Source organism: Trichoderma virens (assembly GCF_000170995.1).
Source record: "Trichoderma virens Gv29-8 chromosome Unknown TRIVIscaffold_2, whole genome shotgun sequence".
NCBI lineage: Eukaryota > Fungi > Ascomycota > Sordariomycetes > Hypocreales > Hypocreaceae > Trichoderma > Trichoderma virens.
In genome coordinates, this window is record NW_014013747.1 from 699,596 (window position 1) to 716,262 (window position 16,667).

Genomic DNA, 16,667 nt, shown 5'->3' on the forward strand with positions numbered 1-16,667 from the left:
GTTCACTCCGTATCTTATCAAGAGGTGACAACGCCTCTGCCAGATCCTATTGCATATTACCTGCATGCTTAGAGCACGCGCCACGAATCACGAATGTGCTATTAGGCTATTTGATTTGTGGGCGCTTGCGATTGATGCAGAATGCACGTCGATGCTTGCAGCTTGCGCTGTCGTGGGTTCGGTATCTTTATGCAGCTGGCCAACATGCGATGCCGTCTACATCATCACTGGGCCTGCCTCTAGAAGACGAGAGAATCCCTCAGTAATTCTTAACTTTAATTGCATTGTACGTGGATCTTGTCAAGGAGAATCTTTTCCCTTGACGGTGCAACGTCGGTATCCCTTCTTTCACTCCCTAGTGCAGGGAACTCAAATCGTCAACGCATCGGTGGCTGTCGTCAGGATATGCAAAGGCTTTGAGGAATTCGATGGCCTATAGCGCGCAATGGCGGGCATTTTCAGCCCATGCGAAATTCATCGTATCTGCATATCAATGATATTAATAAGTCAAACGCGAAATACACGTGTAGGATGCATGCAACAGTCTCGCCATTTGAGCTATAAACACGGAGTGCTGATGAAATCCTTACATGAATGGTGATACATCTGTGTCAGCGCTACATGTACATACACGTGCTAATACAGTAGAGCAATATCTACATGTACTGCATACGAATGCTCTCTGCTCTGTTGATTCGATTTCTTTCTTGGATAAACGTGCTGGAAATTGGCATATAAACTTCGCGCATACGTAATAACACGTATCATATAAGGCTCGATTGAAGCTAAAGAAATAGCTCACGTCGGCAACAACAAACATTGATTCAATGCCAGCTGAACATGGATGGATCCAATCATGGAACCCAATTTGTCAATCACAACACGACATCAAGGTGCCTGTAGTGCGACTACCTACTACTACAGCGGGCTCTAAAGCGAAGTGGCCGCCCCCGTCACCCCTGCGAGATCCGCTGTGGCAGACGCCCATTCAGCGCCCTGGATCGCTGGAACCGCCCGCCTAGCGCCCAAGCACACGACGATGCCCCAGATTCGTCAACCGCCAAAAACGCGCCAGCGAGCAAATCCCATTTACACGCTCCCGCGTCGTGAGACCGCGTCTCTCCACTTTGACCTCCCATGTCCCTAGCCTCAGTCATTTTCGCTTATCCAAAATCCTGTCTCCGCTTATTGCCTCCAAGCTCTTTTTCTTCCGTCTCCCTTGCCATGATTCGACTCGCCTAGACTCTTGCATCTTGTCATCTGTCCATCCGCCGCAGCCTTGGGAGGCCTTGCCAGTGCCAGTATATCCGCCGTAGAGCAGCATCATGGTGCATTATCATTATGGCCCGTCTGCCGCGTCTGATGCCGTTCCCTCCAGCCCGCCCGCCATGGCGTCGTCATCGCCGGCAAGCCAGATGCTGTCGCCCACCAGATCCACGCGGCGAAAGGAACGACGAAACCCATCGGTAACGCCACGGAGGTTTGGCCGCTTCTTTACGCCGCGGTCGTCTCTGCCCCCTCTGCCCAGTGGCCGGTCTGTCTTGGGCATGCTGGATAGTGCCTCAGTCAACAATCGCCAGCTGGCGTCCCCCATGTCCTTTTTCAGTGATCCACTACTGAGCTCGGATCCGTTATGTCCATCCTCTCCCACCGAGCGTTTGGGAATGGGCGTGGAGCACAAGAGGTTGATGGAGGAGACACGGGCGGACGGTGCAAAGAGGAGGAGAACCGGCGATATCTCGCCTTATGCTTTCCAGGAGCTACTCAACCCCACCATTATCGAAGAGGATATGACCGAGGAGGATGGCGCCAGGTCACGAGAGACCCTTGAAAGCTTGGGGGACCGGCGCAAGGCGACTCTGGTAAAGAAAGCTCCCTGCTGTGCGGAAGGCTGTAATTTGCTAACAAGCTCCAAGAACCTCTTCTTCAAGGCCAGCCGTAGTGGTTCTCGTGGGCTGCAAGAGAAGTCAGGACTAACTCCACAAAGGCTTTTTGCCGCTGACCCCAAAGGCCCCCTGGTATGGCTGACTGATATCTCTTCTTCTTGCCTTGTCCTAGGACAGGTTGCTAATCTTGCCCGCTACAGCACCTGGAAGGATATCAGCCAAAGCCTGTCCGCAAATTCCGGGATACTGGTTTCGAATCTCACCTTCTTGACCGAGAGCATGGTTTCTCTCTGCACCACGGCAGACAGCATCTGAGCCACCCAGCCTGCGACCCACGGATTGAGACAGCTTCATTTTACAGCCGGAGCAATGACCTCCACCACTGCGCTGCCTCCAGCGGAAACGGCAATACGATTCCCTTTAGCCTGGCGAGCTGCCACAAAACTTCGATTACAGCAATTGGCGATGAACAAGGATGTGTTCGGCTCTTCAAGACCGATCTAAATGACCCGATGGACGACTCCAAAGTTGATACATACATCTCCGTTCATGACAACGCGATTATGGATCTGGCGTTCTCACAAGATGATATGCGCCTGGTAACAGCGTGCGGTGACCGCAGTGGTAGAATACTTGACATTCCTACTCTTACGGTGGCCGCCGAGCTTGGAGGAGGTCACTGGGACTCATTACGGCAGGTTGCGTTCCAACCAGGTGAGGCGGCCGGCAATGTTATTGCCTCGTCTGACCGGGCTGGCCGCATCCAAATTTGGGATTTGCGATGTTCCTCATCACCGGTCAACAGCTTTTCATGCCCCAGCGGCATTGGCCAGCGAGATACCTCCCTAGAGCCCTTCCACGCCAAGGGTGTCAACACCATCGACAACGCCCACGAACGTACGGTGCAGGGCAATACTTCATCAGCCTCCGTCACTGCTATTCACTGGATGCCACCGGGCCGCGAACACCTCCTGCTATCTGCATCTGAAGCCAATGCCTCCATCAAGCTCTGGGACACGCGCTATATCAAGCCTCGGCGGCAGGCCGAAGAGACACCTCTAGCTGTGACTTCAGAACCACGTGGCCACACGTGGCGCTCCTACGGCATTACATCCCTGGCGATCAGCTCTGATGCCGCTCGCCTCTACGCCGTTTGCAAGGATAGCACCGTCTACGCTTACTCAACAAACCATTTGATGGTCGGGCATGCGCCGGAGCTCGAGGATGGAGCCACCAAGCGTAGGCCCAACGGGGCTCAGGGTCTCGGTCCCATGTACGGCTTCAAGCACGATTCGTTCCGCGCCCAGTCCTTCTACGTCAAATGCGATATCCGCCCCGGCACCAACGGCTCCTCCGATCTCCTCGCCGTGGGCAGCAGCGACGGTTGTGCGCTTCTCTTCCCCGCCGACGAACGATATATCCGCAGCGCCTGGGCCAAACGCTCCCACATCCCCTCCGAAACCGCCTTCGCCACCCCGTCACAAAGCATATCCACGCCTTCTGCCTTTGGGTCATCCGCCGCCACGCCTCTCATCCCTATCTCGCGCCTTGGAACGCCTCTTGTGCGTGGCCACAGCCGCGAAGTCACCACGCTAAGCTGGGCTCACGACGGCAAACTCGTCACCGCGTCAGACGACTACATCGTTCGTCAGTGGCAGCAGGACGAGTCTCGAGCGCGGTACTTGCGACAAGTAGGCGAATTCGGTGGCGAGCGCCATATGGCAGGCTGGGCGGACGTGGAAGACGACTGGGATACCTCTGATGACGACTCTGAATAAGTCATTGACGCTGAAAGGAAACACAAGTAATGATGAGTATATGAACTGAAGGATACCATGGTATGGAATTATCGGCCTATTTTCCCTTCCTCTGGCTTCTATTTTTTTTCTTCCAATGCTTCAAAGAGTATATGGGCATGTAGCAATAATATGCTTGGATAAGCATTGTACGGGAAGAGGTCTGAGCTATACACCCTGTTTGCGAGAGAGTTGATTTTTTGTCTGTTTTTATTCTCAAAAAGCATAGCATGGCGTTTGTAGGGTTAATTGCGGCATAGCCAAGCATCGAAGCATTGTCTGAGCCATGATGGGCAAATACATGTAAAATAAACGAAATGAAAGAAGTTTACATTGTAATTCTATTGATCATGTGCTGATATCCAACTCTATAGGGGCCTGTGGCAATTGGTCGAGGATACAGCGCCGTGTGCCAGTACATATATATATGTACGCCTCGCGCTCACTGAACCATCGCGGTGTAACCTAAACTCACAATCCCTCTGATACGAACGAATATGTACAGGAGAAACAGGCCGATTATTCCTACCAGGATCGGTTTCTGCATCGTAGCATTCACGGGTTGCCTTGGTGATCTTACACCTAGCTTGCCATTGTGACTACCACCATTTGCGGCAGCAACTCGAATATGTTTTCGTGGCGGAATAGGGAGCGACTTTGCAAATCTCATAGATTTGGGAATACCAGGGCACAGTTCGATGTCAGTAGCGACATCACCGTGATCAGCCTCTCCATCTACAGAATCATGCTCCCCTTCTTCAGTTGATGTCGTGTCGAGCGATTGGTTCCGGAATGAAATCCCTACCCCCCGTTCTTTGGCTATCAGGAAGCTGTCACGGATACGTGCCACGAAGTGAGTCTGCACAAAGCGACTAGCCAGGGAAGGTCTCTTGGGAATCTGATCGCTGGGCTTCTCTTCCTGCTCGTCGGAATAGATCTCGTCAAGCTGGCGAACGACGGATTCTATGTTCTCCAGGATAACGACCGACTCTCGCACGATATCATCTCTCTCCTTAGGAGACAGCTCATTTTCCAATCTGAGCAATCTCTCCTTATAGTCCCGCTTCAGATCCTCGCCGTCTTCCGCTGTGTTAAAGCGCCAGAACTGAAGCGGTGTTTGGGAATGGAAACTGGTCTCTTCCCAGTCATACGTCGGCTCAAGCGGAGATGTAGCAGCAGTTGATTTTGGTTCGCACGGCCGCATCGTTGGTTTGATGGGCATGGGAACCGTTTCCCAGAATTCATCGCCGGCCTTTTCGAACGACGCTCTGATGAAGCGGCCGCCGGCGAAGAGGGCCATGAAAAAGTTATATGAATAGGCGACGAGTGTGTGAGGCTGTGCGTGAATGGTTTGCTGAATGTGAGAGATGAAAGCGCAGAGCTGGCCTGTTCCTTTTATGATGAGGAGCTGGCGATCGAGAATATCATCAGACCAGCCAGTCATGGATTTGATATCGGCTCTGAGAATATCGGAACGAAAGAGTTGTGGAATTCTGAGCTCTTTGAGAATCGTCCGCATGCGCTCGGAAACTTTTGGTCTTCCATCATCATCATCCGACGCAGCTTCCTCGGGAGGAGTATCGAGAACGATATCTAGCCAAAGTTTCTCAAACGTCATATATACCGGAAGAAAATATAACAAGCCACTGATGTATGGACCAGTATCAGAGGCCTGTGGAGGTAAGGCTAGAGGTAGTCGAGATACCACTAGTCTGTTGATTATTGTGTGCATTTCCCTCGTGGCAGAGATAATCTCAAGCGCGAGTGGCTTTTTGGGCTCAGAGGGGCCATTGTCATTGTCGGGATGAGACATGGTAGGAGGTGACGTCGTTAGGATGCAAGGTAGGTAGGATATTAGAAACAAAAAGAGAGTATAAGAGAAACAGTAAAAACAAGTTGCCTCAGGAATGGTATAGGATGCTGAAGTGGCTTCTTGAAAGAAGCCAAGTAAGAATGAAATGGTATAAGAGGGCCAAAATATCAAGAAAAAGGCCGATAAGTGGTGTTGTAATAAGATATTAGGTAGTCTCGATATGTCGTTGAGCAAGAGAAGGAAGCCAGAGACATATAATATGTACTTAGACGAGCGCCAGGCAAGAGTACTTGTAGACGAGCGGTACCGAACCAAGCTTCCCAGGACTGCTCCTTGTACTTTCCAAACTCATAGAGGGCAGGATGTTCAAGGTACATATATATCCAACCAGCGACTGGATGTCTTGGACTGCATGTGCCCTCTGCAATTTGCCTTATTAATGAAGGCTGATAGCATATGTGACTTGTGTTACAAAAACCGCAGGACCAGGCAGCCTCAGACGGCAGAGGGACTCATGCAGGAGGTGACCGAGAGCTTCGCCACGCTATGCAACAAACAGGAAATATAATCGTCCAGCTGGTTTGCTCTGCCTTTGTCTCGGCGTTCGTCGATGTTTGCCCTGCTGATCCTCCGCCTTTAGATCCCGTCTTCTGGGGCTTGGTGGCTGCAGGGGGCCTAAATACAGGTCACGAACCTTGCTTTCACGGTTCGCTCAGCCAGGCCTCTCCTTATTTGTCCCAGTAGTTGTATTTTAGCTCTTCGTTTAGTCGAGTATTGTGAGCACGCCGGACTTGATGCTAGTAGGCGCGCGAGGGTACTCACGGGATAAGGTCATGCAGCTCTCAACACCAGACGGTAGCGCTGCGGGATGCGTTCACCGAAGTCCAGCAGGTTGAAATATGACAAATAACTCACCGTTGATAAACACGTTTCACGTGTAATGGTACCTCCGGCCGTTGTTTTCCCTCTCATTGCTCGTCACGATCGAGAATTCAGCGCTTGATCGGAGTAAATGGAGGCGGGTCCCGCTAAAGGCATTTACTAGTATATTCTACTGTCCTATATAAACATCTGATAGTAGTAGCGCCAGGGAATTGTACAACCAGTCGCGAGAAAAGGCAATGAAAGGTCTATTGGGATTCATTCTAACAAGAAGATAATTAATATGATGCACCCATTAAGAGGCGTAAGAAGGCGGTAAAAACCTTCCAGTCTACATGCACTTATTACAATCGCCCATACGTCACGCCCTCGTCGGCATCAGGATCAGAGGCCGAGCCAAGACCTGCTGTGCCGTGGGTTGCTTTGCTTGTGTCTTCCTCTTTCGTCTCGTGATTAACAAACACAAATGAGACAAATACAACGGCAGCACCGATCCAGTAGATAAAACTCGAGTACTGCTGGTACTGAATCATTTCGCCAATGAGTGAGAGCGGGATAGTCAGAGACAGGCCCACGGTGACGATTAAGGGCGTCGTCAGGAGCATGGCCAGAGCCCAGGATATGTCACTGACAAAGGATGCGACTGCGTTTACCTGCGTAGATGTGAGCAAATTAAAACGGAAACGGGGAATAAGGGGAACGAGTGGCTTGACTTACTATCATGATGGTCCAAACCTGGCTTGTAGGAGGCAATTCGAACTGTGTTGGATCCAGATCAGTATTCTGATTTGCAACTCCTTTATCAGTATTCCAAGGGAGAGCGGCACGTACCGGTTCAATACCCGTCCAGTGAAGTATGAAGAAAAGTGGCCATAGCAGTGCCAAATTAAACATTCCCACCAGCCCAAAGAATAGCTGCATGTTGACCTTGTCCTCGTCGCCCACCCGTCGCTTCATCACGGTAACATATATGCCGTAGACCACAGCGCTCAAAAAAGCCATGGAATCTCCGAGCGCAATTTGCCCGGGAGTCTTGTGCGGGAAGGATCCTCGGTTCTCGTCGCTCTGGCCTGACAGATCCACCATGGAAATGAGTATGATGCCCGTCAGAGATGCCACAACCCCAACCAGCTTGCGCAAGGAGAAGGTCTCGACGCTAAACATGGAGCCGAATACCAGCGTCCATACACTGCTTGTTGACGTGAGAATAGTGACGCTGGCGACGCTGGTATGCTGGAGACATGCTGACGCCAAGTAATTCGCGAGGAACCACAGCATGCAGAACTCGAAGCTCAGCACTGCGGTTTCTCGGAAGCCAAGCTTCTCCTTCTCCTCTGCAGGACTCCATGTTGGCGTCATGGGATCATGCTCATCTACTAACAGGCGCTCTTGTGCGTGATGATCTTCTTCATCTGGCGGAGGACTGCCCGCGGCGGCTTGGAATCGATGCTCTGCCCACATGCGCCTGACGTCGCTCCGCAGGCCGTGGAATCCCTTCTGAGCGAGATATCGAATGAACATGGGTATTAAAGAAATGGCGAACATGGAGGTGTTGAAGTAGACGAGGAAGAAGGGTTTGTCGTAGGTTTCGTCGGAAAAGATAAACTATAGTGCTATCAGCCGCTGTTCTTTGACTTGTCGCAAAGCGTACGTATATGGCATGTTGGGCAGCCATATCCGATTTATGTACTTACGCTGGCGAGAAAGTTGGACAGCGTCCACAGAAACACCGTCAACAGCAGAAAACAGATTCCCAGTGTTCTCCTCGCAACTCCCGCCAGGCCCAGGCGCTCTCGAAACCCAACTGCTGCGCCATGAACAGAAGAGGCCGATGTCGCTAGACTGGCAGCGCCGTGTGAGGCTCGCCTCCCAAGGCCATCAAATGAAGGCATCGCTACCTCGTATGTCTTATTTGATCTTGATCGCTCGTCTCGTCTCGTCTATTGTCTCTCGTTCTATTGCCTATCGTCTATCGTCTGGTAGCGGCGCCTCTCTCTCTCGCTCTCGACTATGGGCCCGTGATCAAGCGCCGGTCATAGCGTGGTCGCGTGCATCCTACATGTACTTTGGCCTGGGTATTTCGGAGCGCGCAAATCAACGTCGGCACATGTGCCTTGAGCTTCAGAGTTGGCACGTGCAAGGTGAGTTCGCAGCCCGAACAGTTTTGCCGCAAGAAACGAGCGAAGCGACCTCGAAATGCCCAAGTGATGATTCCGCAAAGATAAATCACCGAGCCTGTGGAGGGAATCTTACTCTATGGAGGCCTAGTCTCGGTCTTAGTGCTCAGCCGGTGGGTTGGGCTGCAGCGGCTCGAATCCGCCGAGTCCAACAGCAAGACTCGCAGCTTCTTGAAGGGGGATCGAGGATGCAAAGAGATCGCAGCCTTGTAGGATTTACTATTATCACTAATTTTTCAAGTAGTACATTCATCTGTATTCTCAAATGAACGATGACCCGACGGATATATACGAAAAGGGGTCCAGAATATGTTGGGGTACAGTGAGAGCAACTGTGTGAGACATCGGAAGCTGGACAAGGGTATGTCACCGATAAGGACTGAAGCACACAGCTTATGCCATAAAACAAAACGCACGGTTACGACATGTGTTCTGTCAATCTATAGTAGGTGTGATTGAGATATGAAAGATCCTTTCAATAGTCTGAATTGGCCTGATATTCATGTATACATCTCTTCACAATTGAGGTATAGATACCTACCTACATCTGCTCTGGGACGAATCCTCATTGCAGGCTGAACAAATATCGGCAGATGGCATGTCAAGAGGCAGAATCCGCTAGGCAATGAAATTAAACTTGACACTTGCATTGCCTCTCTTCCAGATGTAGCCAATAAGCTCGGCCCCAAGGACAGACAGAATGCACTATTGAAAGCACCAAGACTTCGGGTAACACAACCACAGAGCACGCACATGACGTGGCACTGAGACTTGTAGTAATATATGTCTTACAAGCTGTCAAATGCCAAGTCCCCGAAAAAGCCGTATGATCAAATCATTGTTATATGACACTCCCTTCAAGCCGATGACTAGATCGATCATTACGCCGGGGCATCGAGGAGCGAAGTCCCCTTCTATCAAGACAGCTCACTCAGACAGCATGACGTTTGATCAATTAAAGGTGCATATATGCGGAAGTAGACTCATCAATGACAGGCAGAAGACTTGGCAGATGAGTACCTATGTACATGTTTGTTGGGAATGAATGAATAGCGAGATAGCGCATCTCCGACTGATCGCTTGAACGTCGCTTCTGCCTACATCTGCAACCACCAACCGTAACTTCTTCTATTCGCCCGGGCAAACGGGGCATCGATCGGATTTGCCTCACAATCGGAGCAAGTTCCGGACACGAACAAGTTCTCCACGTTCCAGAATTTCGTCCTGCACGTCAACTGCCGTTGCTTAATCAGTCACTAAATTCATGGAGTGACGTCTCTAGCTCCCCGGTATTTTCTAGCGTCATGTCATTTAGGGCCAGTGAAAATGCTGGGAATAAAGGCTCCAGCCAGAGGTTGTGGTCGCGCTCTTCGCTTAACTCGCCTGCCCCCTCCAGGTATTTCTTCACGCTCGGAGAAGCTCGAATCAACGAGCTGAGGTAGCGAAAAGTTCTAGCGTGAACGGGCGTTTAGTACCTTTCGAGCTCAAGCTTGCTTATGAGTCTATCTCCAATCCCCTGTACCTCGCATGTCGTAGTTTGGCCCCATCCTCGCTGAGAGTATCCTTTTTAAGGAGAGAGCACCGCCTAATATTCTTCATGGCTTCACGTCATCGATGTTACCACTAGCTATCAATCCACTATCTCTCTCGCTTCTAAAGTGTAATTAACGAAGCGATATCCTGAGAAATATATTTAGTCTTCAGAAACTTTTGCTCTACATATAACTTACACACCTGTAATGGTTGCGCACAACAATTTTTTGAACTTTTCAGAAGAGACCAGCCATTATCTCCTAGAGGCACAACTATGTACAAATCCAAGACTGGACCCACATCGAAATCGATGGGTTTCAATCCAGATCAACGGGCACGAAGCGCACACAGCATCGGCAGAGATGTGCGGCGTACACGAGTATCCAAGGCCTGTGAGCGGTGTCGCCTAAAGAAGATCAAGGTTCGCTTGTCAATAAATGCCGAATCTGACTACCTCGGGCTAACAAAGCGGTCGTATAAGTGTGATGGCGAGCTTCCTTGTCAAAAGTGCAAAAACAATGGCCATGTATGCACTCCCGGTCTCCGGAAGAGGACGATTCACGTAGAGTATAAACAAGTCCCTAAGAGGTATGTATTTTCACCTAGCAATATAAATACATGCATCCAGCAGTGTCTAACCTGCGCTTCAGTTATGTTGAGTTCCTCGAGACCACCCACCTGGCCCTTATCGGCAGCGTCCACAAGCTATACACGATGATCCAGAAGAATCAGCCTTGGGATCTTGGGGACCCAGAACTGAATGATCAAGGCGAGCTGGTTATCCACGATGTGGCCAAGAAGCTAGGCTGCATCGGCCCCAATGGCGAAATCGAACTGCCCATTCAATATGAGCTGCCAACAACAGCTACCGGAATGGCAAGACTCGCGGCCCACCCCGAACGACAACAATATCAGGATGAGGACGATGAAGAGCATGACGAATTTAAAGAAGCCGATTCACCCATGAACGACCACGCTAGTGATGCCTCACCATCATCTGAACCGATGCAGAGCATCAAAACCGAATTGGAATCCCGCAAGGAAGCTTTTACTAGCTACAATAACTCTATTACACATTCCCCTCAAAGCCTCTGCAGTGTTGAGGACTCGGAGCATAGCCATTCTGGATCCGATGGTGTTAACTCATGCGTTACATCATCACCAAATATTCCATCAATGACAGACTATACCGATTCTTCTCTATCGCAACCGGGATCAGAACCTGACGAGATAGCGGCTTTCCTTCATCAATACGGACAGACGCCAAATATGGGCACGTTAGACTGGGACTTTGACGAATCCGATTATGCGCCCAAGGGTGACCTATCGATAATACCAGAATTTGGAATGGAGATGAATATCGAGGGCCAAATGATGCTTCCTGAATACAATGACCACTCAGCGTGGTTGTCTCAAACGTTATCGGGATGGAGGGAAGAGAATCAGATCTCTATAGAGTCATGATCTTTGGAGGCATACCCAAAGTGGTTTAATTGAGATGTAAAGCATGATGTTTAGAGCGTTTAGACAAAAGTTCACACTTGATTAGATAGCTTATAGAAAACCTTTGTGTATCCCACTCGTGGGCCCACCGTTCGGAATAAGATTTTCTTTCTGACTTATATTTGTAAGTCGAACTCAACTGTCAAAATATGTTGGTGCATGAGAGGCCGATTGTGATAATATTGTTCAAGTATAATTACTTCTCATGAAATGTTCTATCATATGTATTAGATTCTGTTCAGCAAGTGCCTGGATCCATAGCTGTAGAAGCCTACTGGCTCATTTCCTCGATATTTTCCTCCATCCAAGGAAACAAGACCCTGCATATACCATCCATAATTTTATCTGTCTTTCCAATTGCGCGTGCTAGTAGAATTCCTGATTTCAATATAATAAAGCCTCCCTGTTTGATAACACCCTTAGGCGAAGTAATCGACATGGCCTTCATCAAAGATCCGTCTAAATTACTAACAAACTGTATCGGGCCTTCATCCTTTGCCACAAACGCAGCAAGTGATGATACAGAATCTCGTGAGATGCCTATGGTGTTCATTTCTGCCGGATCCCAGTCCAGCTGAGCATGGTCAAACTCACCGCAAAGGTCGTCTGCTGTGAGTAAGTTAGGCGTAGTACAAGCCAAATAGATAGAGTGCGTTTAACTCATACCATCCTCATCTAGAGGCTTCGGGTATACAAAAACAATAATCCCGTTAATGCTGTCCTCCACGAGCTGTTTCAGCGAGGTTTTGGTTCCATCGTGAAGATAGAGTGCTCCCCCAAAGTCATCGGTCAATGGAACTCTGGATCCAACGCTTATAATGGGCGCCGTATTTTCATCACTTGTCTCATTTCCTTTCTTAGGGCGGGATTTTTTTACAACTTTGGCCGTTTGCTCGCGTGATGGTTTTGGGACCTTTGGTGGTGGTTTTGTCTCGACCTTCTTTGTTGTGGAGGTGCGACGATTCACGGCCGATCTTGTTCTTGGCATATTGTGGGTTAGATGTGTGAGTGCATTTATTCAGGTAAAACTGGGCGATTTAGCCTTTTTATGTCAAGAAGCAATAGGTACAGGTACAATATAGATTCACGATCATGAGTCTACCGACCGCAACAGAGTGCACCGCAACAGAATGCAACAATGATTGTGCTTGTATTCATAGGTTTACCTGCGCGCGGAGAACCCAAGGAGTTATCGATGGGTACATATATAAATAACTAGGTACATATAAGCCCTAAGCCCAAATTGGCTAATAAGTCACTTACAGCTACTAAACCATACAAATAGCTAATAAGTATATTATGAAACTAATGATGTAGCTTTTTATAGTTTGAACATTTCACAATGCATATTAGTAGTTGCTGAATGTGTATATATGTTGTTTTAAGAATTTGATAAGTTGACTGACTAACCTGTTGATCGTCTGTAAACTAAGATTGGTGACTACCTAAACAGAAACTGGCCTGGCTCTTTGGAAGCATATAGATCGTAAGACAGACGTCGTGAGATTCCATGTCAGAATCACTCCCAATTGCGCCAGCGGGTAAGGTTTAGGGAGTACAGATATTCAGCTGCGGAAGCTTGACCAAATGCTTCTTTAATTTACTGTCACTTGTGGTTTGTAGAGCGGTCGGATAAGCTGGGTTTCGTTTCTGTTATTGTATTGTGTCGGCTACCTGGTATTATCAGTTTCTATGTAAATACCTAGCTGATAATGAGATACCTTTCCAAGCTGTTTTAGTTACATTTTCTATTTCTTACATGCTCAAACAATTAATTAATTATATTCATCGAAATTTGGCCTAGATTGGGAAATAAGGGATTTATTCTGTTAATTAAGCTGATATCGAAAAGTCTAGTTAATAACGTTGATGTATTTGTTATCTTAACGTAGCATCTTGGCCACAAAGTCGATGTGTCCCTTCCTTTGTGAAACTTATTTATTATTGTTTATATTATTTTAAAGAAACGATGTTTTGTGCGTATATGCTGTTTTGCCATGTTGCCGCGGCGCACAAGCCTCCTAAGTCTATGGGGGTGCTGGTAGAAATTAATCCAGCCCGTGCCACCTGCGTGAATCAACTTAATTTCTCAACAGGCGACTGCATACGCCAGCCCTTCTAACAGTATCATGGCAGCAAACGACTCTTCACCTTCACCTCAATTTGCCATTATGAGCCTCTCAGACGACTGGCAAACCGTCATCCGCCTTGATGAACGAGAGTACCGGCGGTCTCATGGCCCTGTTGCTCGCCTCAGCGACGACCTTGGAGTGAGCCCAGCTATTTCATTCGCTGTTGCATACATACTGAACAAATAACCATCTAGCGACTCTGTTCTGAGGTTTCTGGGAGCCCGTGCCTCGTCTTTCGCGCTGACGACTGTCCCGATCTCGTCGACTCCAGCCTCTGCAAGCTCTTCTCGCATTGGCTTACCGTTGACGACGTAACCTCCGCGTTTTTCTGCAAAGCTGTTTTCCTACTAGAACCATCTCTCGAGCCCGGAAGAGCCGAACGCATCCACGTGGAATCGTTTCCAGGCCTCAGAGATCTGGGTGCGATTTTCATCGTCCGCATGGCCATCAGTGGCTTGCAGGAACTGCGTCCGGGGCCATACATTTATCAAGGAGCTGGATTCCATCGCGCCTATCGAGTGTTCCCTGACTCTCAATCTGCATTCTTCTCGACAATCATGCAGAGCCCTGTGAGCGGTCGGTTCGTGGAGCATCGCCCGACGGACCATGTCGCCGTGCCGTCTCGCCTTTACTCTCCGCCTAAGAGTCCCAAACTCCCCTTATCCGGCCTTCGCTTTGCGGTCAAGGACGTCTTTGACGTTGTTGGGTTAAAAACAAGCGCAGGCTCCAGATCTTTCTTCAAGCTCTCTGAGCCTAAACCCGAATCGGCATTCATTGTACAATTACTCACTGATTTGGGCGCGGTTCTGGTCGGCAAGGCCAAAAACACTCAGTTTGCAAATGGTGAAGATCCGCAAGAATGGATCGATTACAGCTGCCCCTGGAACCCGCGCGGTTAGCTATCACTTTGCTTTGTTCGAGATCTTATAATTCCCTGCTAATTGCTTAGTAGGTGACGGTTATCAAAATCCTGATACAAGCAGCAGTGGGAGCGCGACAGCGATTTCTTCATATGCGTGGCTAGATTTTGCCATTGGATCTGACAGTAGGATTTAGCTCTCATTTTCGACACTCTCTCTTCTTGGCCGCTTTTATCGCTGACGAGACCTTTACAGCTTGCGGCAGTATTGCGTGTCCGGCCGCCGCCCAAGGCATCTTTGGCTTAAGGCTATCTACCGGTGCGCTCTCACATGAAGGCGCATTTGCCATCAGCAAGTATGAATAACCGGAGCATGTGGCTTGTTTTATTTGCACTAATTTATATAGCACCCCTACAAACACACTGCTAATTGTCATTTGTCAGATATTTAGATACATCGGGGATCTTCACTCGAGATATCGAGACTCTGTGTCTCATCACCTCTCGGCTACTTGAAGGGGCGTCAGAGACTGTGAAAGCCCCCCATCCATCCAGTGTAAATTCCGCAACGCCCTTCAATTATTAATTATTCGTTATCCGGAAGCTGAAAATTCACCCCCAAAAGATACCCTCGAGGATAATATACCCTGAATCGTCATTTCCACATGATAACGCCGAAACCCTTGAGGCTGTGGATAGATTCGTGAAGGCTATGGAGATTTTCTGCGATACGGAGCGAACAACGCCGAACCTAGATGAAGAATGGCAAAAGGCAGATCCTCAGGGCTCTGGGTTATCGATTTATAGCGACTTAAAAACGGTGATTCCCTCCCCTGCTCTATTCTTTTACTCAAAGTACAGCTGAAATGTGTATCCTGACATTAGTACTAAGACCACAGCTCATCTACACCTGGCTGGATTTCACGATGCTATTGAACCGTTTCGCAAGACATACCGAGATACGTACCACAAGGATCCTTATTTGGACAGAGTCAACACTGAAAAACTGTAAGACCTCTGAAGCTCTTGGCTGCGCCAGGTTTTCATCCATCTAATCGCTGTGCGCTAGAAAACTTGCCCGGTTGGTCACGGCAGAGGATCGCGAAAAAATGGTACGGCAGAAGACACTATTTGCCGATTTTGCCTACAAACATATCCTACAATGCGGCAGCGGCGACCGGCCCGACTCTCTCGGGGGAATTATGGTATGGCCGTTTAACCCCCAGGAGCCACAATATCGAGACAGCTATCCACCGTGAGTTTTGGAGTTTATTACTCATCTGCCGAAGCTGCGTTTCTGACAAACGCAGGGAATATAGCCTTACGCCTCATGTAAACTGGCGCTGGGATGTGGACTATACAGCCCCTCTCGCCGGGTTGCCCCAAGTCATTGTGCCCAGTAAGACAAAGAAACTGCCTTCATCCACATTTGCTCACATGATCCCATCTCTGATAACTCTCTTCCCCAGTTGGCCAGTTCCGGTATGAGTCTCGGATCACGGGAGAGCCAGATTTCCTCCCGATTACTGCTTCGATCGTGGGACCTCCAGGTGAGTTCGTCCGGCTCCAAATCATCCATGCTTCAGAGAATGTGGTGGCATCTAAAAATATGTAATAATAATCACGGTGCTATAGGAAGCGATGTTGCTTTGCTACATTTTGTCTCAAGGTTTCTCCGTGAAACACAGGGACTTATTTCTGTGAAACCTGGCCGGTATATTGTGTGAAGAGCCATAGAGTATAAAACAGTGATGATGATTGAAACAGGGCTGCTCGACCCTATGATTTAATATTCGACTAATACATGCCGAATCTCCTTGGGCAAAACAACAAAAGCAAACCAGCATTTGAATAACTCCATCCTTTTCCCACCTCTTTCTCTTGCTCCTCCAACGCTATGCACTCAGCCTCAGTGTGTGTAACGGAAATAAAACCAGAACTATTGTGATGACTCTGGTAGAGTATTATTTATAGGACAGGCTTCTACTAAAATATTTCCAAGTTTTACGCGGCATCTTAGCCACAGAGATGTGCTCCCTCCTTTTGTCATTTTTGATTTGTTTAGAAGAAAGGCCTGTTGCGGTTA

At 48.8% G+C, this 16,667-nt stretch overlaps 6 protein-coding genes across 6 annotated transcripts; 3 read left to right on the forward strand and 3 right to left on the reverse strand.

The window, feature by feature from the left end:
- Window positions 1–1,415: 1,415 nt before the first annotated feature.
- Window positions 1,416–3,664, forward strand: TRIVIDRAFT_35188 (uncharacterized protein; the record flags this gene model as incomplete). The annotated part of the gene is made up of 3 exons (XM_014104863.1): window positions 1,416–1,862; window positions 1,917–2,018; window positions 2,087–3,664. 3 exons carry the CDS (start codon window positions 1,416–1,418, stop codon window positions 3,662–3,664), a joined length of 2,127 nt encoding a protein of 708 aa, XP_013960338.1.
- Window positions 3,665–4,030: 366 nt separating this feature from the next.
- Window positions 4,031–5,495, reverse strand: TRIVIDRAFT_188514 (uncharacterized protein; the record flags this gene model as incomplete). Its single annotated transcript, XM_014104864.1, has 2 exons — window positions 4,031–4,060; window positions 4,263–5,495. 2 exons carry the CDS (start codon window positions 5,493–5,495, stop codon window positions 4,031–4,033), a joined length of 1,263 nt encoding a protein of 420 aa, XP_013960339.1.
- A 1,226-nt stretch (window positions 5,496–6,721) lies between these two features.
- TRIVIDRAFT_63458 (uncharacterized protein) lies at window positions 6,722–8,269 on the reverse strand (the record flags this gene model as incomplete). Its single annotated transcript, XM_014104865.1, has 4 exons — window positions 6,722–7,030; window positions 7,095–7,136; window positions 7,209–7,982; window positions 8,072–8,269. The coding sequence occupies 4 exons, from the start codon at window positions 8,267–8,269 to the stop codon at window positions 6,722–6,724; spliced, it is 1,323 nt and encodes a 440-aa protein (XP_013960340.1).
- Window positions 8,270–10,361: 2,092 nt separating this feature from the next.
- Window positions 10,362–11,551, forward strand: TRIVIDRAFT_63459 (uncharacterized protein; the record flags this gene model as incomplete). The annotated part of the gene is made up of 2 exons (XM_014104866.1): window positions 10,362–10,675; window positions 10,738–11,551. 2 exons carry the CDS (start codon window positions 10,362–10,364, stop codon window positions 11,549–11,551), a joined length of 1,128 nt encoding a protein of 375 aa, XP_013960341.1.
- Window positions 11,552–11,861: 310 nt separating this feature from the next.
- On the reverse strand, window positions 11,862–12,578 carry TRIVIDRAFT_218300 (uncharacterized protein; the record flags this gene model as incomplete). Its single annotated transcript, XM_014104867.1, has 2 exons — window positions 11,862–12,196; window positions 12,257–12,578. The coding sequence occupies 2 exons, from the start codon at window positions 12,576–12,578 to the stop codon at window positions 11,862–11,864; spliced, it is 657 nt and encodes a 218-aa protein (XP_013960342.1).
- A 1,141-nt stretch (window positions 12,579–13,719) lies between these two features.
- TRIVIDRAFT_218301 (uncharacterized protein) lies at window positions 13,720–16,196 on the forward strand (the record flags this gene model as incomplete). Its single annotated transcript, XM_014104868.1, has 10 exons — window positions 13,720–13,860; window positions 13,917–14,616; window positions 14,675–14,767; window positions 14,838–14,937; window positions 15,026–15,137; window positions 15,207–15,401; window positions 15,474–15,589; window positions 15,651–15,836; window positions 15,892–15,980; window positions 16,051–16,196. 10 exons carry the CDS (start codon window positions 13,720–13,722, stop codon window positions 16,194–16,196), a joined length of 1,878 nt encoding a protein of 625 aa, XP_013960343.1.
- Window positions 16,197–16,667: the final 471 nt, after the last annotated feature.